Source organism: Dipteris shenzhenensis, chromosome 24 (genome assembly GCF_047967505.1).
Source record: "Dipteris shenzhenensis isolate YYH24624 ecotype China chromosome 24, Dip_SZ_1.0, whole genome shotgun sequence".
Taxonomy (NCBI): domain Eukaryota; kingdom Viridiplantae; phylum Streptophyta; class Polypodiopsida; order Gleicheniales; family Dipteridaceae; genus Dipteris; species Dipteris shenzhenensis.
This window is the reverse complement of record NC_141619.1, coordinates 10,109,778-10,132,709: the sequence shown is the minus strand read 5'-3', so window position 1 is coordinate 10,132,709 and position 22,932 is coordinate 10,109,778. Positions and strand designations below refer to the sequence as shown.

The following is a 22,932-nucleotide window of genomic DNA, read 5'->3' as shown; positions in this document are numbered from 1 at the left end:
TGAAGAAGAAGAGGCTCGATCCTTGGAGGAGTGCTTCTGTTGGAATCCAGCATACGATTTCTGAGACTTGTGGGGATCTTGAGACTGTCGTTGACCTTGATTACCCGCGTTTTTTCTAAACCTAGGGTTATCTTGAGGGCGAGCACCTTTGGCCATAGTAGAGTTCTGTGTTCGATTAGCACTCTGTTTCCCTGTGTTCTGGAAATCTGTAATGCGCTTTGCGTAAGCAATAGTGCCAGCTGTGGTGGTGATGTTTGCTTTAAGGACATCAATGCGTAACGAGGGATTTAGGCCTGAGATGAAAGCATGAACGCGATCATCCTCAGTTAAACCATCAATCTCCAGTACCAATGTGGTGAACTTAGCGATGTAGGAAGACAGGGAGCCTGTTTGCTCCAACTGTCGAAGTTTTGAACGTGCTTGGAAGTCCGCATTGGCAGGTATGAACTGCTTACAGAGCACGTGTTCAAAACGTTCCCATGTTAACACAGTTTTGCCGTCCTTTAAGCGTCTTTGCCACCATAGAAAAGCTGTATCCTTAAGGAGGGAGGCTGCCAAGGCAATCTTTTTGCCTTCAGAGAGGTCAACAGTATCAAAGTACATGCGCAATTTTGCGAGCCATTGGTCAACTGTTCGGCAATTTCGTTGACCAGTGTAGGCTTCCGGAAGTTTAATGTCAAGTCTTTTAGTTTTGGAAGCTTGGAGTAAACGGTAGAGGGCACGAAGTTCAGTATTTTCTACCTCTCGTGGTAAGAGCCCACATAGTCGTCTGGTTGCATCACGTCATCCTCTGTATGTGTGGTACTGCGAGAATCTTGGAGTTGTTGGACTTTCTGGACCAAGCCGGAGATGCTCTCTTGAAGCTGGGAAATTTGAAGTTGCAGTAGTGTTTCGCCTTGTATGTTGACTTCAGGGGTCTTTTTTGGACTTGAGTCGCTTATCTCCGGAGAGGCTGCACGCGAGCGTTGCGACATATCTGAGGTCCCCATGAGAAAAGCACGAACCTGCGCTCTAGTTTGTACCATTCCTGGAAGAAGATTCGGGCTGCTCCCTGAGGTTGCTCATGTTGGAGGGGGCAGGCGAGGCAGGATGGGACCACCCGTGGAAATTTGGTAAAGGAGTTCCTGTCTGAGGTAACACTGGTGATGCCGAAATGGGTGTTACTGCTCGTGAGAGTACAGGAGTAGGTTGCAGAGTCCACGGATCTGAGAAGGGATAGGGAGCTGCTGTCGGAAGTGGAGGATATCCAAGAGGAGTGCCTTCAGAGTCTAAATACTATCTTGGGGAAGGTACAACCTGTATAGGAGGATATCTGGGAGCTGAAGGAGGTGGAGAGTACCCTGGAGATGCTGAAGCTGAGGGGTAAATTTCGGAGCTTTGGCATCGTGGGTCTTCTGTGTCACGTGCCCTCCTAGTGATTTGGACCACATCCTATACCTTCTGTGTGAGGCACCTCAGTTACATTACTTCCTCAGCACAGTCCAAGTTGTGTTCCATGAGACACGAAGATACCCAGAACCCGATATTCCTCACGAGTTTGCTGTCCATCTTTGGAGAGACTTTTACCCCTCAGCTTCAGCATCTCCAGGGTACTCTCCACCTCCTTCAGCTCCCAGATATCCTCCTATACAAGTTGTACCTTCCCCAAGACAGTATTTACACTCTGAAGGCACTCCTTCTCCTGGATATCCTCCACTTCCGACAGCAGCTCCTTATCCCTTCTCAGATCCGTGGACTCTGCAACCTACCCCTATACTCTCACAAGCAGTAACACCCATTTCGGCATCACCAGTGTTACCTCAAACAGGACCTCCTTTACCAGATTTCCACGGCTGGTTCCATCCTGCTTCTCCTACGCCCTCCAACATGAGCAACCTCAGGGAGCAGCCCGAATCTTCTTCCAAGAATGGTACAAACTAGAGTGCAGGTTCGTGCTTTTCTCACGGGGACCTCAGATATGTCGCAACGCTCGCGTGCAGCCTCTCCGGAAATAAGCGACTCAAGTCCAAAAAAGACCCCTGAAGTCAACTTACAAGGCGAAGCACTACTTCAACTTCAAATTTCCCAGCTTTAGAACAGCATCTCCGACTTGGTCCAGAAAATCCAACTCCAAGATTCTCGCAGTACCACACATACAGAGGATGACGTGACGCAACCAGATGACTATGTGGACTCCTTCCCACCAGAGGTGGAAAACACTGAACTCCGTGCCCTCTAGTGTTTACTCCAAGCTTCCAAAACTAAAAGACTTGACATTAAACTTCCATTAAACTTCCGGAAGCCTACACTGGTCAACGCAATCACCGAACAGTTGACCAATGGCTCGCAAAATTGCGCATGTACTTTGATACTGTTGACCTCACGGAAGGCAAAAAGATTGCTTTGGCAGCCTCCCTCCTTAAGGATACAGCTTTCCTATGGTAGCAAAGACGCTTAAAGGACGGCAAAAGTATGTTAACCTGGGAACGTTTTGAACACGTGCTCCGTAAGCAGTTCATACCTGCCAATGCGGACTTCCAAGCACGTTCAAAACTCAGACAGTTGGAACAAACAGGATCCCTGTCTTCCTATATCTCTCAGTCCACCACATTGGTGCTGGAGATTGATGGTTTAACTCAGGATGATCGCCTTCATGCTTTCATCTCAGGCCTAAATCCCTCGTTACGCATTGATGTCCTTAAAGCAAACATCACCACCACAGCTGGCGCTATTGCTTACGCAGAGCGCATAACAGATTTCCAAAACACAGGGAAGCAAAGTGCTAATCAAACATTGAACTCTACTATGGCCAAAGGTGTTCGCCCTCAAGATAACCCCATGTTAAGAAAAAACTCGGTTAATCAAGGTCAGCGACAGTCTTAAGATCCCCACAAGTCTCAAAAATCGTATGCTGGATTCCAACAGAAGCATTCCTCCAAGGATCGCGCCTCTTCTTCTTCACAAAGTCATCACCGTCATCCCCAACATAAAGGTGCGGCCACTGACAAGAAGAATAACTCCAGCAAATATAGAGTGCAATCTCTTTTTTCAATCAAAAAGAGAGGAAAATATAGAGTGGAAAGGGAAACCATCTGTACAGGCGACCATAGATGGTTCGATTGTCCCAAGCGACCAAAGCAAAATTCCAATATGGAACCTAGCACTTCCCAAACAGAAGATGCTACCCCAGCACAAGACAAGAAAGGCAAAGCTGTTCGAATGGCAAATACCATCCACCTGAGCCTTGCCAGCAACCCCGAACCTTCCCTGGCCACTCGAGTACTTTGTGTTCAAGGATTGATTCGTGGAACAACGGTCACTATCCTCATCGACAGTGGCTGCTCTCATAACTTCCTAGCTAGTTCTATGGTCGACAAACTTCGGTTGACCACCAGTCCTAGACTCATGGACTATCAGATTGAACTCGCAAATGGAACTACCTTCTTGTGCAACACCAGGATAAAAAATTTATCTTTTCGCATCCAACATTATACGGACAAGTTGAACTTCGACATCATGCCTCTTTCTCGGTACGATGTCATATTTGGACAACAGTGGCTCTACGACTATGATCCATCAATCAGTTTTCGCAGCCATACTATCCAGTTTGTCCACCAAGGAAAACTTATTGAGCTAACTAGTTCTAGGGACTCTCCTTCAACCTCAGTTGCCTCTGCCCTACAAGTAAAGAAGTGGGTTCGTAAACGTCCAGTAAAGACTTCACTTCTGTTGGTTACGACAGTAGAGAAGACACCAACAAAGGATCCTCCTGAATACCTCAACCAACCTTTTTTCCAACACTACCTGGATATTTTTCCACAGGAATTGCCAAAGCAGTTACCACCTCGACGACCAGTGGATCACCCAATCGAACTTATTCCCGGCAGTAATCCACCGTCGAAACCTCCTTATTGGGTTTCTTACACTCAAAATGAAGAAATCCAAAGACAGGTGACCGAACTACTCGACAAAGGTCACATTCGGCCCAATCGCAGCCGTTTCGGATCTCATGTACTACTTGTGGAAAAAAAGAATAAGTCAATGCGCCTCTGCATCGACTACCAAGCCCTCAACAAGCTTACTATAAAAAACAAGTATCCATTGCCTCGCATCGATGACCTCTTCGATCAACTTCTACACACAACACAATTCTCAAAGATTGATCTTCGTTCAGGTTATCATTAAATTCGCAGACGAGAAGGCGATGAGTACAAGACAACTTTTCAAACAAAGTATGGACACTATGAACGTTTGGTCATGCCTATTGGGTGAAACAATGCCCCGGCCACATTCATGACACTAATGAACGACATCTTCAGGCCTTTCCTCGATAAGTTCGTCATTGTTTTCCTCGATGACATCCTCGTTTTCAGTAGATTCCTACATGAGCACAAACAACATCTTCACCAAGTTTTTGAAGTTCTCCGCGCAAATTCTCTCTACATCAACATTGAGAAGAGTGAGTTCTTCAAGACCCAACTCGAATATTTGGGACATGTTATTTCAGCTCAAGGCATCTCTGTGGATCCCAAGAAGGTCGAGGTAATCCGAAACTGGCCTACTCCTAAGAATGTTCATGATGTCCGCTCTTTTCTCGGATTGGCAAACTTCTACCATACAAAGGTCTATCAATTTTCCGAAATCGCAGCTCCTATGTCCGAATTATTGAAAAGCACAGCTGTTTTCAGTGGCTTCCTGAAACAGAGTATAGTTTCCAACAACTCAAGCAAGCACTCACTACCACACCAGTTATGGCTATTGCTGACCCAAACCTTTCATTTGAGGTCATGACCGACGCTTCCGACATCGCCACAGGAGCAGTCTTGATGCAAGAAGGCAGAGTTATTGCTTTTGACAGCCATAAACATTCCGATATCCAAACCCGATACCCGGTTTATGATGATGAGTTTCTTGCCGTTGTACATGCTTATCGCTCTTGGAAACATTATCTCATGGGAGCCGACTCTGTGGTCAAGACAGACCATCACTCTTTAAAGTATATCTTTACTCAGCCAGTCACGAACGGTCGACAAGCATGCTGGGTTGAGTTTTTGGCCAACTTTCACATGACCATTGAGTACATTCCAGGACTATGCAATGTAGTTGCAGATGCTCTCAGCAGGTTAACTCTAGCATCAGCTATGGTAATCTCTACATTATCTCTGGATGTTCCGAATTCATTCAAAAAAAGGGAAGTATTTCAATGATAAAGACTTCGGCACAGCAATACAAGTTCTTTCAAAAGATCAACCTTCGACTTCCGAACAGAAGATTTTCTCATCCTATTCTTATACGGACGACCTTCTGTATTATCAAGATCGCGTCTGTGTACCACATATGACAAGAATGTTCGACGTCTTTTGATAGAAGAGCATCATGTAGTTCCTTATGCTGCCCATAGGTTACTCAGTGGAACATACTACTGGCCTCAGATGAAAAGCAACGTCATTAAAATGGTTACATCTTGCTTCTTGACTGGAAGCATGTTCCTTCTCATCTGGAATGGAATGGACGGCAATCTTTGCTTGGGAATTCTTTGAGAGCTGAAAGCATTCACTGATCGAAAGTCTTTTAGCCTCCCTTGGCTTTACAGGAACCTCGACGTTCCTACTTTGTCTCATTTAAAGGCATCACCTCGGTTGCTGATGTTATAGATGATGTTGGTACTGTGCTCCCCTTTTCTCTAGCAGCCACTACATATGGATTGGGCTCTCATTATCGTCCTTTGTGGCGACAAATTACTTCTATGCTTTCGCCCTTTGTTCCGATTCCTCCTTTGGAACTCCAGGACCGACTGGAAGATTGGACTTTGACTTCTCCAGGGTTCTCTTCTCATCCTTCGAGGCTATCTCAAATTACTGTACCTGCATTGTATAAAATCCTTTTGCCTCGACCTTGGGTTTCAAAGAGAGGTGATTTTGTTTGGCGAATGCATCGCCCAACCAAGTGGTGGAGGAAAAGATTACAGCAACTTTGGGCCTATAAAGTACCACTTCGGCAACAGGTTTTCTTTTGGCGAGTTCTTTTGGGAGTGTTTCCATCTGGACAGCTACTAGCTCATCGACACATTGCTCCTGCACTTTGCCATAGATGTTCTGCTTCTTCGGAGATTGTGCCTCACTTGTTTTGGCATTGTCCGTGCTCTCGTGAGTTTTTTGATCTGCTTCGACAGCACCTACGAGCGAGATTCCCATCTGTTCCGTTTGGGAAATTCTTCTGGCTATTTGGGTTTCATCCATCCAGACCGGAGTTTCATCTTTTCTTCGTTTGGGTTCGCTACTGGGCACTATGGACTTTATGGACATATAGGAATTGTAAAGTCTTTGGTGATCCTACTTTCTCTCTGTTTGGCTTTTTTAGGCGTTCTCTGCAGCAATCTTTCTTTGATTGCTTGAAAACCCACTGCATAGATCATGAGGTCTTTTTGGCATATACTGAAATTTTCAGCTGATGTAATTGTAGAACCTTTCTTTGAGGTTGCTACTCATATAATATAATCAATCAATGATTTCACCACAAAAAAAGTGTGTGTGTGTGTGTGGAGATGGCGCAGGAAGTCTCTGCGCCATCGTTTCCTTTTCTGTCTACGTCTCCTGCTGCTGTTTCTGCTGGTCCGTCCTCTGGTTCGCCCTCTACGTGTTCTGTTGGTCCACCCTCTGGTTGGCCCTCTAAGTGTTCTCCTGTTGTTTTTGCTGGTTCGCCTTCTGCGTGTTCCACTGGTCTGCCTCCTGCGTGTTCCGCTGGTCTACCTCCTGTATGTTCCACTGGTCTGCCTCCTGTGTGTTCTGCTGGTACGCCATCGTTTTCGTTTTCATCACCTTTGTTTCCCTTGGACCCTCAGTCAATTGCCACCTCGGCTGTTCCGTCTGCTGCAGCATCTGTTCCGTCTGTTGTTCCATCTGCTACAGCATCTATAGATACGTCAGATGTTCCTTTTTCCCTTCAGTCTCTGCTGCCCTTCTCTCAGCCTCTATTGGGACCAAACTTACAGTTCCGTCAGATGTTCCGTTTTACCTTTCAGTCCACCGCTCCCCTTCTCTCAGCCTCTACAAGGAAAAAATGGGCCCTTGATCTCTTCGATTCTCCTCAGCCTGACAAAACGCTTAATAAATCAGACTTCTCTCTTTATCCATCGCCATCGCTGCAAAGGGATCTTCTAAGCCGTTTATGTGAAGATTCTCTCTTGGAAGCTCAAGATTCGCTTTCACAACTATGTAGGGCTCTCCCTCCGGACTCTTTTCTTGATAGTATATGTCACGCACAACAACTCAGATCTCTATTTCATGGGCAAAGTAATGAATTCGGCTTCCCTACGTGCATGGTCGACAGCAGCTGTTGGGGTGGAGAAAATTTCCTTATTTGTTTTTCTTGAAAAGGTTTTTATTATGCGAGATGTATTGATGTGGAAACAGTATATCATTTGGTCAGTAACGCAGGGGTTCATGGCACAAGTTTCTTTGCATATGCTATGCCTTGGGATCCTCTTTTTGACCCAGCCAAGAACCTCATGCATTTCTGTCCTATATGGGTCACTCTCAAATCCTTGCCCGTACCTTGGCTCCTGCATATCTCCTCTATTGCAGCTCTTTTGGGCAGAGTCCTGCATCTTCCCAAGCGGGATTTTTTTATTTTGAGCAGGGACATCCGAGTCTGTGTCTTGTGGAATATGGATCAGGCCATACCTTCATGTTTAGTTCTTGATTTTGGTATGACCCATCCTTTTCGCATTTTATTAAAATTTGCTTCATTCCCGAATGCATGCTACAAATGCAAGCAGGTTGGTCATTTTTCTCAGTATTGCCCTACATCCGCAAGTCATTCGAATTGTGTAAAAGGTGTTTTGCCCCTCCCTCAGGTTCCTATTCCTCTCCAGTACGAAAAGTTGGAACAGCCCAAGCTTAAAAGAGAATGGAAACGGGTGAACACTCAAGGGAAAGATTCAATTACACTGTCTACCCCCTTCTTCTCTTATAGTGCGCGTACTGGCAAATTGCTCTTGGGGCTCTCCAGCGTAGGCTACCCACACAGGCACATAGTTGGTATGCCCACGGGATAGCTCTGGTCTTTCTTCGCACTTTCTGGAAGACTCTTTGGGCAAGCTGGCGGCCGAGGAAGATCTCTTACTTTCTTTGGATGGTGACACACAAGGGGCTACCAGTTGGCAGCTGGCTGAGACAAATGGGGCAGGAGGGGCACTGCCAGATGTGTTTTCAAGAGTCGTCGTCCCTGAAGCACTGCCTTTGGAGCTGCTCGCATGCGCAGACAGTTTGGAAGGGAGTCATGGGGATCTTAGCGAGGGCTGCACTCAAGCTAGGACCGATCACTTGGGGAGCCGTTTGCTGGTGCAGCACTGAGATAGGACATCACTTGGCTTATGAGTTCTCTAGGTAGGATCCCGTCCTCTTCATCACGTAGGCCACCTGGGCATACATGGACAGCTTCCCTTGGCATCTGACAGAGACAGATGCAGGAGCAATGACTCGGCACCCAGTTTGGGAGATCATAGGGAGCATTACAAGCTGGCATATCTGGACTTCCAAATGCGCGCAGACCGTAGGAGATCAGGCTTCTACTGCTACCCAAACCCTAGCAGACATTTGGAGCATGATCATTCACACGCTCAAGGGTCAGTGGCATCAGATTCAGGGGGAGTCCTGGGCAGGGAAGGAAAAGAGACGACGCTTCCTTTGCGACTGGGACCACCGAGAGTTGTTCTTCCAGCACTTTGCTCAGAGTCTTCAGTGGCATTACGCCCCCCCACCGTGGCTGTTTGTCCACTCTCCGATGATTATGCCCTGAGAGGCTTGTAATTAGCATTTTGGCTCCTCAGGCTGTATCCATTTTGTGATTGCAGCCCGCTGGCCTTTAGGCCCTCTTGTACTCTCGCTTTCAAGTAATATAACTAGCACTACTTTTTGCACAAAAAAATTACACTGTCAAATCCTTTCCACAGTCTTTCTTGCCAGGATACCCTTATGCCAGACTCTCAGTTGCAAAAGTCTCACCTCACTCCTATTGATGATCCTTCTTCCTCCAATGCTTCCACTTCTTCCATTGTTGTTATCTCTGATCTTCGGGAGCCTGAATTGTAGTTACATGTGGATATATCTCCCTCAGATATAGTTCCTGATGGTCATGAGGATTTGAAGTTGGATTGAAACAACACGACACACAGTTGGATCTCTCTCCTTCTGATATAGTTGATAATGATACAGTGGAAAAGCCAGTGGATTTGAGAGTGCAAAATACTCAGGATGCTTCTCCTCCCCCAAAAAGTACTTTTATAATTGAGGATATGCATCCTATGTTGCAACAGGTTTTTGACCCAGTGATTCAACGGTTCTGTCTTCCTGCTTTTGTCAAAAAGAATCACAAAGGTCAAAATAAATTACATTTTATTGATGGCACTACTACTTCACTCAATGCTTTTTTGGTACAACAGAGGATCACTTTGGAGGATATTGTCTTTATGACGCCTCCTGGAGGCTGGAGGCATGTCAATTCATATTTTCCTCCTTTTGTTTTTTGGAGTTTTTTGGTAAATTCCCTAGCGACTATTCAACTTTTCCAGTTTTGAGTTGACCTCCTGGCTTTTCCTAGGGGCCTTATTGTAATCTTTTCAATTTTGTACTTCATGGTGGGTTTTCACCTCTTCTGGGGTTTCCCACGAGAAATATATGATTTCACTATATATAAAAAAGTGTGTGTGTGAGAGAGAGAGGAAGGGGGGGGGGGGGGGAGGGGAGGGAGAGAGAGAAAAAAGCAGGAGCCAGCAGCCCTGATTTCGCAAAGCTGTGAGTGAGTGAGAGAGAGAGAGAGAGAGAAGGGGGGGGGAGAGAGAGAGAGAGATGGAGGAAGAAAACAGCAAGTGGGTGCTGAATAAGCGGGAGCCAGCAGTCCTAATTTCGCAAATAGAAGACTCTAATTTTCACTTTGGAAAAAGAGGGATCGTAACTAAGCCCTACCCCAGGCCAACAATGCTTAGACAATCTAGCTAATAAGGCAACGCATCACTTTAGATAGAAAAAATTTATCGCCATATTAGCAAGCAGCAACATGGACGAAAACTTCACGAGGTGAAATTTGCATGTCTGCTAATATGTCACAATATATCTAGATGAATCCATGAACATGCCCAAACTCATCCTCTAAAGACACAACACATAGTGCAGTTTCAATCTCATGATAGTCATGCATAAGCTTGAAAACCATAAACTCCATCATGCATAGGAGGGACTGGCTACCATAACATCCCCACTAATGTCATCAACCCCAACAGTGGGTGTAGACCATATAAACATATGCTCTCACACATACAAATCCACACATCCACACGTACTTGAGCATCCATTTATACGAGCATCCATTTATACAAAGGTCTTCGTACTGAGTTTCTACCAGCACTCTAGAGGTGAAGTGCAGACTCGAGTTGTGACAAAGGCCAGCACTAAAGGAGAAGGCTAGTCTACATTCTCAAGCTAGGATTGCTTGTGAAGGCTATACGATTTCATTTTTGTCTCTCCCAAAGGAGCATCTAAGCAAAAAAAATGTTTGGACACTCTAGTCAATAGGCCAAAGCACCACTTTCGCCATATTAGCAAGCCGCAACATGGACGAAAACTTCACAAGGCAAATTTTGCATGTCCACTAACACGGCAGAAGCGTATATCTAGATGAATCGAGGAACATGCCCCAACTCATCCTCTAAAAACACAACACATAGTGCAGCTTCAATCTCCTGATAATCACTCATAAGATTGAAAACCATAGACTCCATTATGTTGTAGCCTGATCTGCAACACCAGCCACGAGTGACGTTCCATAAAAAGCCCACAAGAATTAATTAGTGAACCTACCTAAGCTTATGAAGCCCGAGGTGCCCGTGCCCACCGTTCCCTACATGTGGAACCGTTTTGATTAGCATATTCCTTCATTGCAGCTCAAGGCTGCGTTTCGTCTTTAACACTCTGATGGTATTTGCTGTTCAATATGTGTAGATGACAACCCCACCTTGAAAGCATTTTTCAAAGTGTCAAAGCATAATGTTTGAGGTACTTGGCAAATTTCTCTCTCGAGCTTGGCCGACCTCTGACATGGCAAATTCCCCTCCTGACTTGGCCAAACCACCACAGGCTGGGGCGATGAATGGCCCCATCACTAGACATTACAACAGCACGTACAATGCCAATAAAACCATAGTGGGGAGAGAATTTTTTGCGACGCTGTAAACGTTGAAGAACGGACTTATGATGTTGGCATGCGTTGCATAAATCTCCTCGCCGAAGCGACCGATCATACCCACGGATCAGGGGTTTACATTTAAACGATTTTGGGAATAGGAGCAGAAATCACACCTGAGAGGCAGCCAAAAGATGCTTGAGATCTGCCAGAGCAGGCTGCAGGCGTTCCAAGGCTGCCAGGAGGCCATTCAGCTCGTTTTCCATGGGATCGATCGCGGCAGAGACTTTGGCAGGCGCTTGCAGTTTCGTTCGTTTAATCCCTCTCTAGTTTGGCCTGCCGTGGGGAGGCCTTAGTTAAGGTTCTCCTCGGCCCAAAAGTAAAAACAATTCTTGTATAAATTTTTTTCGCTTACGGACGTGTAATTCGCTCATTGGTCGTTGGATTGCATGGCCTGCTACGTGCCCCTCCTCCTTTTGGAGTTCGTCTACATCGCTGACATGGTTCATGTGGATTCTGCGAGAGTACCGATCTTTCTGCAGTCCTCTCCAAAATCGTCGATGCGCTCAGTGCAGCGCACGTGAACCTTTCCATTTCAGCGCGGGAGCTGTGCAGAGGCACCATGCATACAAGGTACCACTAAGGTAGGCGTTGCATGCATCGCTTAGGTTCAAAGGAGGACTAATGTTTCGTTCGAGCGCAATCTGCATAGTGCTGGCGCTTGCGAAAACCATGGCTGAGCGCGAGTTCACTGCGTAAAACGACCTTGGAGCTCATTCGGTGGAGGAAGGAAACGACTCGCCCCAGTCAATGGACACTGGGGAGAACACTTTTCACAGGGGGTGACCTTCCACCCCGTGTTTCGACTCTTTCCATTCTGTTTCTTTTCATTTCTCTTTCTGATTAAAGAATTGTTGTGGTCTGTAAAAATGGTGAAGCACGGCTCTGGAAAAGCAACAGCGGAGAATGTCTTTTCATTTCTCTTTCTTCGTGAGGGCTTGCTGTGTGCGATTTCAATAAGAAGGTGCTCTCGATTTCTAACATTGTTTCCTGGTGCATGCGCAGATGGAGTCGTCTGGGCTTGCTCGATGCCCTGCTCTGACGACAAGCAAGAGTTAAAGGTTGAGCTGGCAACATTTAGCTCTCCACTATTGCTATCGTCCAGTCTTTCAATATCTGCAACTCCGAGTAGTTTGAATATGGCATGCTTGAATCGCTTACATCTGCAGCTTACAGTAGTTCCAATATTTCATGGTTGATGTAGTCTATTTGGCATGGAGTTGCGACATATTGACGTTTTGTAATCTGTTTCTGTGTGGACTTACGATATATTGGCATGTATGATGTATCTAATTAAAACGAACATTTTGTCCATCTCTCATTAAAACGAACATTTTGTCCCTTGTTGTAGCAGAGCAAGCAAAGCATCTTCAACTAAGAAAATAGCATGCAATTCGTTAGGGGAATCATTTGATGCGAATGAGGCAATTTCCAATCCAGGTAAGAATTGAGGAACAAACTATAGAGCTCTAGTCGCCACAGATGGGAGGTTTTCAATGGCTGGGAATCCGTTGCCTGTACTGCACATTACTAAAATCACAAACGCAATCACACACAAGTTCGCTTTCAAGGGTAAGCTTCTTGTGAAGTATGGGACTTTCAAGGCCAAGAATACCAAGTACAACACGCGACTACTTGCGGATTTCACAGACAAGTACAATTGTGAGACAATCACTCTAGTTGTACCACACTCATTCATCCCACAATACAAAGACATCCTCGTTCCTGACTCTTTCTATAGGGTTGAGGGAGCCACAGTTAGTAGTAAGGGCACAGGCGAAGGGGGAAGCGCATACTACTCTTTGTGCGTAGACGCAACCACGCTCGTGGTGAAGGGGGAGGATTTTGATGGGACTATCAACCTTGTGAACGAGACAACAATAGCAAAGTTTGCACGAAGTGCAGCATGGACTCTGAGAATGAAACTTGGGACAATTTCAACTGTCATGGGTATAGTAAGTGTTGTCATCATTAAAGTTGATGGAGGGGGTGCTGCAGTGGACCAATTGATTGTTGCTGATGGGCCACGTGATGAAGACCACTTTGCTGTAAGTTCTCACTGTAGCTAGACGTTACTTATAGACATAGTTTCACCAACTTTGAGTGCTAGTGCCTAACTTCTCCATCCCTGCAATAGCTTGCATTCATAGGTGAGCGCAAGAGCATCCTTACGTGATTGGTCCAAGAGTACAACGAGGATGGGATCGTGATGTATGCACTCCGCAATATCTCTTTTATGACAGTGAAAAACACTTTGGGCTTCTACGACTTTAGCATTCTAGTGGAGATCTTGGATGGTGCACGGTACACGATCAACGCCTAAAGGTCATTCGATTAAACAATTACAGCAAAAACAAGGACCCCGAGAACCACTACAATGAACTTTGTTTATTGTACCTTCCATTCGTGCACAACAAGCATGCCCTAAGTGAAACTCTCCCAACATGGCGCAACTTCTTTACAAAAAAAAAGCAGACAATCGACAAGAACTTCAACAAGTTCAACATAAGCATCATGCCACCTAGCAATCATAACATAGCAACAAATTCATTGTCCAGGACAACAGGTGGCAATCCACCAACTGTTGCATCTGAATTTGACTTGAACTTAGAGCCGCAACATGGAACAAGACCAGGCTCGCACCATATCACGTCAAAGTTCACTTTCATTTCAATGCCAAATGAAGAATACTACCACGAGCTCTGCAGATTGAATGCCAAGCAACGCTTGCTCTTAGATGACATAATGCTTAAGAAAAGATTAAACCCCAGAGAGCCACTCTTCCGGTTCTTGTCAGAAAATGCTGGAATAGGGAAAACTTTCACCCTGCTCCTCTTAGTGCAAGCATTGCAACGACACTACACTCACGAGTTCTTTACTAATGTTGATCTGCCAAGGGTATTGCTTTTAGCGTACACTAGTAAAGCAGCATTCAATATAGGGGGCACAACAATGCATGCAGCACTGCATTTGCCTTTGCTCGCTTCCACGTACAAGAGCCTTTCAGTAGAAAAACTTGAGATGCTATCCCAGCTGTACAAAGACATCAAGCTAATCGTCTTCGATGAGGTCTCCCTGATAGGGCAAAACACATTCATTGATGCTGCTAACATGCGAATGCGCGAAATAAAACACAATAACCTGCAATCGTTTGGGGGCGCTGACATACTGCTATGTGGCGATTTTTGCCAAGCAAGCCCAACAAAAGACAATTGGATATTCTCTTCTAAGCCTTCAATGCTAGCCGCAACTCCTTCAATTTGGCGAGAGAATGTCATGTACTACGAGCTTGGCATGCCCATGTGGCAACATCACGGTGATTTTCTCAACCAGCTGAACCGGGCTCACATACACCTGCTAACATTGCACTAATCAACAACATGTACTATCCACTACCACCAAATAAGCAAGACACTCCCCGTCTTTTCTACACTAACACAGCAAAAGACGCACACAATTGAGACGTCTTTGTTGCCTTGCAAACAGAGCTGCACTGTATCGAAGCAAGAGACATCAAAACAAGACATGCAGCAGAACAGTTCGAATACCGCCAAACCCGAAGCTAATTGGAGGGCTACACAAAGAACTACTCCTTAAGCCGGGTATGATCGTCAAGATGTGTGCCGGGAACCTTGACATACCAGATGGTCTAGTGAATGGTGTTGATGCAATATTTAGGTCTGCAACAAAGGAAACAGATCCTCCTATTGCTTGGGTTGAGTTCGCTAACCCTGTCGTAGGCACAAACTCACCAGATTGAAGTATCACTTTCTCTTTAAAAATGACACACCCCGGTCGTGGACCCCCATCCTTCAAATTTCACAAGAATTGCAAATTGGGAAAATCCACCTGAACATTGTTTGCAGGTACCAGTTTCCCATCCAAGCAGCTGCGGCTCGCACAATCCACTGCTCACAAGGTCTGACCATGGAATATCTTGCATTCGACCCAACTGGAATAAAAACACATGGCCTTGTGTACACAGCACTGTCCCGTGTCCGAGACCCTAGAAATTTATACATATTGCAACCGCTACAAGAGAAAAACATCAAGGTAGATAGCTCCGCCCTCGAAGAACTGCATCGATTGTGTGAAACGCGCTTGTGGCATCCCCTCCAAGCAGACTTCAGCTCCAATGCGAACACAAAACACACCCTCCAATCACTAAACACAAGAGCTTTTGCATCACACAATGCAGACATTTTGTTGATGCCTAGCATCATGGCTGCAACGATGCTGTGCTTGCAAGAACTTCACGTTAAAGAAAACAACAAAGCCAAGCTCAAGGGCTTCAATAGCATCCATGGCGAAGGAGTTTCTGGGATTGCTACTTACTTCAAAGACAGTTGCACGCTCCTACATGACTTAGCTTGAGCAACAATGGGGTTGAGTGCCTCCTAACAACATTCAACATCACTACCTCTACAACAGTCGCAATGATTAATGTGTACAAATCACCAATAGCAAATGTGACAAAGCTTATTAATGCACTCAAATATCTTTTCAATCATGCCGGGCCAAACAACGGTACGTACATAGTAGGTGATTTCAACATCTACTTCACAAAGGCGTGCAATTCACTCAAAGCCCTTAAGGGATTCATGGCCACTATGGGAATGGAACAACTGATCAAACAACCAACAACATTGCACGGCTCCACATTGGACCACATATGGGTGAGCTGGAACATTGCAAGCAATGAACACGGTTGCAATTACATGCACTGGTCAAACCATTCCATCGTTTACAATGTACTCAACCAAGAAATTTAACTTAAAAGGCAAAAACAATACAAATCGCTCAAGGTAGGCCTGCTGAATATTATTCACCTTGTTTTTTTGCGGTACAAGGACAACAAGATCAACTTCATTCATGTGGCCTGTCTGCCCACGATGGTGCGCAGAAAAGGGGGCGAGAAGAAGAAAATAAAGAGAGACACAGAGAGAGAGAGAGAGAGAGAGAGAGAGAGAGAGAGAGAGAGAGAGAGAGGGGGGGGGGGGGGGGGGGAATGATGAGGTACAAATAGCAAGATCAAGGATACAAATCACATGTGCAACTTTAGCCAATCGTAAAAATGTGTGCACAAATTCATCAAAATGTAATGTTCGCTTTCGTTAAACGAGTGAGTCATCTTTACTATAGCCTACCTATCCAAGGCAAGCCAAAAAGGGAGATTAGCTTTCCAAGGAGGCAAAGGACGACTCTTAGCACATTACTTATCTATCTATACTACCTATACCTATTGCCAAAATACTTGAAGATTCTGACTATTTCCTCAATCACCACCTCTGGGGATAAGTCAGCATTGCAATGCTTTCCAAAAGCTACCCTATACCACTGTTTCCAAATTTGAAATAGGATAATTGCTCTTACCAGCTATCATACTAGATAGAGCCCATCATCTACTTTGCCTTTGTCACCTATTAAAGCAGTTTTCCATGATAACTGAATAAAAATAGAGAAACCCTCAAGCCATTTTCCAACTTTCCACCAGACCCCATGGACAACTAATCATTCCTTTCTTTCATTACACAAAAGAAATATTTAATCCTCAAGTGTACTACCCCTTATTTTGTTCATTGGTTAATAAAGCTTACACAAAAGAAATTTATAATCCTCAACTGCACTACCTCTTATTAGTGTTCTCCTGATATCTAGGAGACCCATTCTAGCTGGAATAAGCATGACTCTGCGAGATATGAGCTGGCTAGTAGTAGAGTTGGTGATCTTGTCTTTGGGATGTTGGTCTTTGTCTGTCTATTATGTAAGTCTGCATATGTGCGCAGGCCACATGTAGTGTGCCCTTATTAGCTAGCCAAATTTTGTATGAGTTGGGTTTTTTACCTTCCCCCTAAGTAATAAAAGCCATCTCTTCTTGTATTTTTTCTTTTAAAGTGTACTACCCCTTGGGTTTTCATTGTTGGGAATAAAATCTTAATTAGTCAAGCATAGCCATATTTCTAAAATAGGATGAGAGCCGTTGATTATATAGTGCCAAAAAGGAGATTAACAATAATATTGTTTTGATTTTATACATGAAAATGAGGCAAGTTTGGGCCACTACGATATGGCGTACATATAAAGTTCAAGGTTTAGGATTTTGGGTTTAATGTCTCTTGTCGAAAGTTTTTGAAAGAGTACATTCTCGTGATGTTTTGAGACATATCTACTTGGAACTTGAAATATCATTTTTACACAAGGCAACCTAGAGGAATCAAAGGGATCCTTAGCCTGTAATGAAGCCACACATGATTTGCATGTGACAGGGAAATATAAGCAAGTGACTAAAGATTCTGAAGGAGCTTGTAGAACTTGTGCAACATCTATTGGATGAGAAAGACAAATTTTACAAGCTATCAAATAAAATCGTCATCACTAATGGTGGCACGATTTTCGAATTCATCCTTTCAGTTTGCTTATGGATGGCAAGAATGGGCTTAAAGGGAGCCGGTGAGGAGGCTATAGAGAATATATTAGACAAATTAGTGAGGATGCTTCCATACTTGCAAGAGAAAGATGTCTTTGAAAAGTGTTAGAAAAAGCACCTTGCAAAGCATCTCTTGTATAATAAGAGTATTTCAACTAATGTGGAAAGAAGTCTCACTATGAAATGGAAGACACAATGTGATTACACTTTTCTAAGAAGTTGGAGGGCATGGTCTACCATGAAAACATTAAAGAACACTATGTAAGGCTTCAACTGGATGCTATCAAACATTGAGACAAAATGATAGTCCTACCTTATCAATGCAAGTTCTTACCCCATTTCTTTCCCAGTTAGCTAGGACGACCTGAAAGATCTGATAAGTTCAAGACATATTACATATATACCAACATGGTCACAAAAAATTGAAAGTAATGTCTAATAAGTGCTAGAGCATGTGCATCTCGATGATGTTCGATTTTATGGACCATTTGACAAACTGGGAGATTGAGCATGCTAAATAGAAGATTACTTTGGCTTGTGTAAAGGCACAATTGGAGTTTTAAGGACCCAGTATCAACTCTCCATGATCTTAAGGCTTACAAGCTAGGTGAGTGGCATCCTTCATGCTTCTCTTGAAGTCTTTGTTGAACTTTCAATCACCCCACAAGTATTTGCTTGTGGCTTGATATTGTATGATGTCCAACCTCATCCAAGTTGCTATTATGCTCCACCTATTCTGATTTATACATAGTTTAATTAATACCTAATCAATGTCTAATCCATATAGCATTCTAGACATTAAACTTTGTTAAGCATGGCATGACATTACTTTAATGACCTACCATCTTCTTATCACCTACTTTGTTGTTACACCTAGCACATTCATGCCACAAACCAACACGGCTTGGCTCGACTTTGGCATGGTAACTCAAGATCATGATAGAGCATGGGTTGGCTTGATTTATCATTAGTGTATTACAACGTGTAATATAATCATTGAAAATGGAAAAAGTACTCATGCTTTTTCCATATTGCACACCCCCCAGATAGCTATATCATCATGCCATGGATGAATAACTAGTGAATAACATAAAAGCTTTCAAATTTACATAATATGGATGGAAGAAATAGGTCCCTTCAATTTAAAAAATTATATTAGAGCCACCTTGAACTTTTCTCCTACAAGTTTTAAATATCTTTACTATTCCAAACTTGGTTTTCTTTCCTTACGTCTAATGTCCTTCCACTTTTCCTTTAGCAAAAACCATGGACTTATTTAAGGAGTTTCTTTCCTACATATTTTTTATTAACAGAAGTCATGCAGGAAGTTGGATTTTATCGTAGACAAGTTAAGGATGTATTTGATAGCAATTGATGCTTGATTTTTGTCGATATTTGTGACACATAGATGAGGACACATCACTTTTGTCCTAGTGGACCATATTGGAAAACTCAAATTCAGTACAAGTTGCCTAGTATATCACTTTTCACCTAGTGAACCATACTGGAAAACTTAAATTGAGTATGACTCACGAGCGGCCTAGATATAAATTATAGGTCCTATCTTATAGAATTGTTATCTTATTTGCATATCATGGTCAAAATGTCTACCATTATCATGATTGTACATATTGAATTAAGTAATATAATGGTGTTTCCATTGATTCTTTGATTATATTTGATATGACTTTGTTTAATACACATTATGGAGCTCTATTGTAATGTGTTTCCTTGCATTGTCAAAAACTTTAATATTTACATGCTTTCTTGTTAATGGGTTGTAGGAAATCAGCCATTTAAACATATTAGACATGTTCTTCTTTTTTTCATTTCCCACAATTCAATTTTGAAACTTGGATATGCTAAAAATAACAAACGCTACACACATGTTCAATTTTGTGATGGGAGATTAAGTTGCTTGGTTTTTCATGCATCATTTAGCTTCTTGACTACCTACATATCACTAAAATCATTTCCATGATGCTCATATTTGTGTGACACTCCTTTCCCATTTCTAAAATTTACATGCTTTTATATGATGCCCCTCCAAAATGGTGACTTCTTCCCCATCTCGCTCTTGGAATTTACAATCCCTCCACCTTCTTCCATTAAAATGTTATGGGTGGACTTGTCCAGTCCAAAGTAGTTCCCACTCAATAAAGTTTCCTAATAGTTCCAATTTCAAGTAGCATGATTTCAACATAGTTGCCTCCTTGTTTTCTCCCTTTCATCCTTATTGTGCATGAATAGAAAACTACTTTATATCCACTTGAGATGATAGCTCAATTGATGACAAGTCTTAGATCTTAATGTATAGATGTTACAGTTATGTGGCATGTATAGGCATAACCAATCTTGCAATTATTTGGGTCCATGTTGCAATGAGCACATGCTAAGATTGAATCATTAGTAGTTAGTGCAAGTTTCCATCCACCCAAAGGTCAAGATGCTTCTTCCCTTGCAATCGAAGACTGCGGAGCGCACTTTGAGGAGCTCCACTATATCCCAAAGAGCGTGTGCTTGCATATTCTACCTCCAGTTGTAGGTTCACATGGTACTTGTTGGATATGTCCTCAAATGGTGCCATGAGTACTCAAAGAGAGGTATCAGTGATGCAGGCTAAAATGTAGGGGAGAGCTGGCATAGATGGAGCAGTGAGAGGGAGAGAGTAGCAAGGAAGAGGGAGGAGGAGAAGCAAATGAGGGCAAGAGGAAGAGGAGGAGAAGAGTAGGGTGACAGGTGTAGAAGGGAGGGAAGGAGCTGCTGTAGAAGGGAGGAGGAGGGGAGAGATGCTATAGGAGGGAGGAGGAGGGGGGAGATTCCACAGGAGGGAGGAGCAGAGGAGAGGGAGGGGGAGGAGCAAGACGGAGGAGGGGAGAGGAGGAGCGAGGGGGAGGGAGGGAGAGGGAGAGCGAGAGGGAGGAGGAGGAGGGAGGGAGGAAGGGAGGGAGGGAGGGAGGGAGAGGGAGGGAGGGAGGGAGAGAGAGAGAGAGAGGGAGGGAGGGAGGGAGATTCAAAATTTGAAATTCAAATTTCAAAAAGTGGCCCCCTCCCCTCATTGATGGGGGAAGAGGTGGGCTCAAATGTGGGCTTAACCCGGGCTAGTTAGGCCTCTTTGGGACCCTCCAAGCCCCTTGCATTAGCTCACTAAGTATTCCCTAATCCATTCCTTATGAGGCCCTTTTGAGACCCCAATTCTCCCCTAATGTCAATTATGTCAGAATTTGCATTTTACTAATGTTCCTCAACCAACAAATAACCCATAGAGTGATGATGACGAGGAAACACCTGACATTTACACATCCAATATTGAAGATGTGGATTATCAAGTCCCACTCATAGATATGGATTATAAAATGCAAAGGATCCCCGAAGTACTGGTAGATGGTGGGGATCAGGAGTGAACATCTTCTCTGAGGATCTATTTAAATTTTTTTGTTGCAATGAACTTGCATCAGTACCATTTCAGGTCATAATGGCTGACCAAAGGAGGATACAACCTCTTGGAATACTAAGAGGATAAGAAATTACTATTATGGGACTATCCTTCACAATTACATTTGTAGTACTCTGGATGGAGGAAAGAGATTGTGCCTATTCCATGTTATTGGGGACGCCATGGTTGAGAGCTACCAAAGTAAAACAAGACAAGGGATCAGAAAGAATTACCGATCAGGAAAGGCAAAAAGAAGTTTAAAATCAATCTCTCTTCAAAGAGAAGCTTCCCAAAACAAGCTCAGCCACTACAAGTAAAGGGCATTAATATGATAGCTAAATTTGAAGAAGATGAGGAGGAAGTTTTCCTTAGGAGAAATACTACTCTTTTCCCCATATTTGAAATTGATGTAATCAAAATCATTGATCAATATACATGCTCAAATCAACAAACAAAGCTATCTGACCTACATCCGCCGATCATGGTAGAACAGAACATGGCTGAAAAATAGTCGAAAGCAGATTCTATCAAGCACAGTATCGCAAGTGATAATCAAGCCCACCCAAATGGCACATTACATGAAGAAAATAAAAAATTAGCTGCACAGGCCATCCTAGAAGCTGAAACTTAAAGAGCATATCCAAAAGAGTGCTAGAGTCCGATAGGATGACTTGGAGGAGATGAACCTTAGAGACCCCCACAACCCCAAGACAGTTTTGACAAGCACAAGTCTCCCTTTACCTTTCAAAATGGCTTTAAAAGACTTATTAACAGAGTATAAGGACATCTTTTCTTGGCATTATACTGATATGACGGGAGTAGACCCTAAGTTCTGTCAACACAGAATCAACTTAAAGCAAGATGCTGTCCTAGTGATACAAGGAAGGTATAGAATGAATCCCAACTATGCAAAACAAGTCAAAGAAAAAATTGATAACCTGTTGAGAGTCGGTTTTATATATCCTCTCACCCATGTTACATGGCTTTCACCTATTGTGATTGTGCCCAAAAAGAATGGAAAACTTAGAATATGTGTGGACTACAGAAAGCTCAATGCTACCACCATTATTACTGACTCTTTTCCTCTACCATTTTGTGATTCCTTACTAGATGCTGTAGTAGGTCATGAAATCTATAGTTTTCTTGATGGTTTCACTAGTTACAACCAGATAAGAATGGCACTTGAAGATAAAGACAAGACAACATTTGTTTGAATGGGGAGTTTTTGCTTCTAATGTCATGACATTTGGTCTTAAGAATGCTCGTCCAACCTTTCAAAAGTACATCCAGGAGGTATTTGCTGAATATCTTATCTCTTTCATGAAAGTCTTCCTTGATGATTTTTCTGTATTTGGGAAAAAAGTGGAGCATCTACAACACTTGAGTTTATGCTTTGCCAAGTGTAGAATGGCTGGTCTAAGCTTAAACCCAGCCAAATGTGCATTTGTTGTGAGTAGAGGAATTCTACTAGGGCACATTATCTCACAAGATGGAATGGAAATAGATCCAAACAAAGTTTTAGCCATTTCAACATGCCAAACCACCTAAAAACATCAAGCAGCTTCAGAGATTTATAGGCCAGATTAAATGGCACTATAGATTTCTTAGATTCCTTGCTAACATTTGCTATCCTCTCACAAAACTCACACAAGAAACAGAGCCATACATTTGGGGTGATGCACAGCAATATGATTTTAATATCTTGAAGAAAATTTTGATGATAGCACCTTCTTCCATTTGAAAATTCATAAGGGTGTTTTTGGATGATTTTTGCATTTATTCTCGGTGCATAGATCACATGGAGAAGTTAAATATGGCCTTAGCTAGGATTGCTGAAGCAAAAGGGTGTCTA

At 43.5% G+C, this 22,932-nt stretch overlaps 1 protein-coding gene across 1 annotated transcript in view; it reads right to left on the bottom strand.

The window, feature by feature from the left end:
* Positions 1-11,518, bottom strand: part of LOC147886197 (NAD(P)-binding Rossmann-fold superfamily protein) — a 76,985-nt gene extending 65,467 nt beyond the window's left edge. Inside the window, exon 1 of the mRNA XM_087395377.1 lies at positions 11,334-11,518. Within this exon, the coding sequence (XP_087251503.1) occupies positions 11,334-11,423 (90 nt within the window). The 5' untranslated portion in view covers positions 11,424-11,518. The remainder of the gene's footprint in view (positions 1-11,333) is intronic.
* Positions 11,519-22,932: the final 11,414 nt, after the last annotated feature.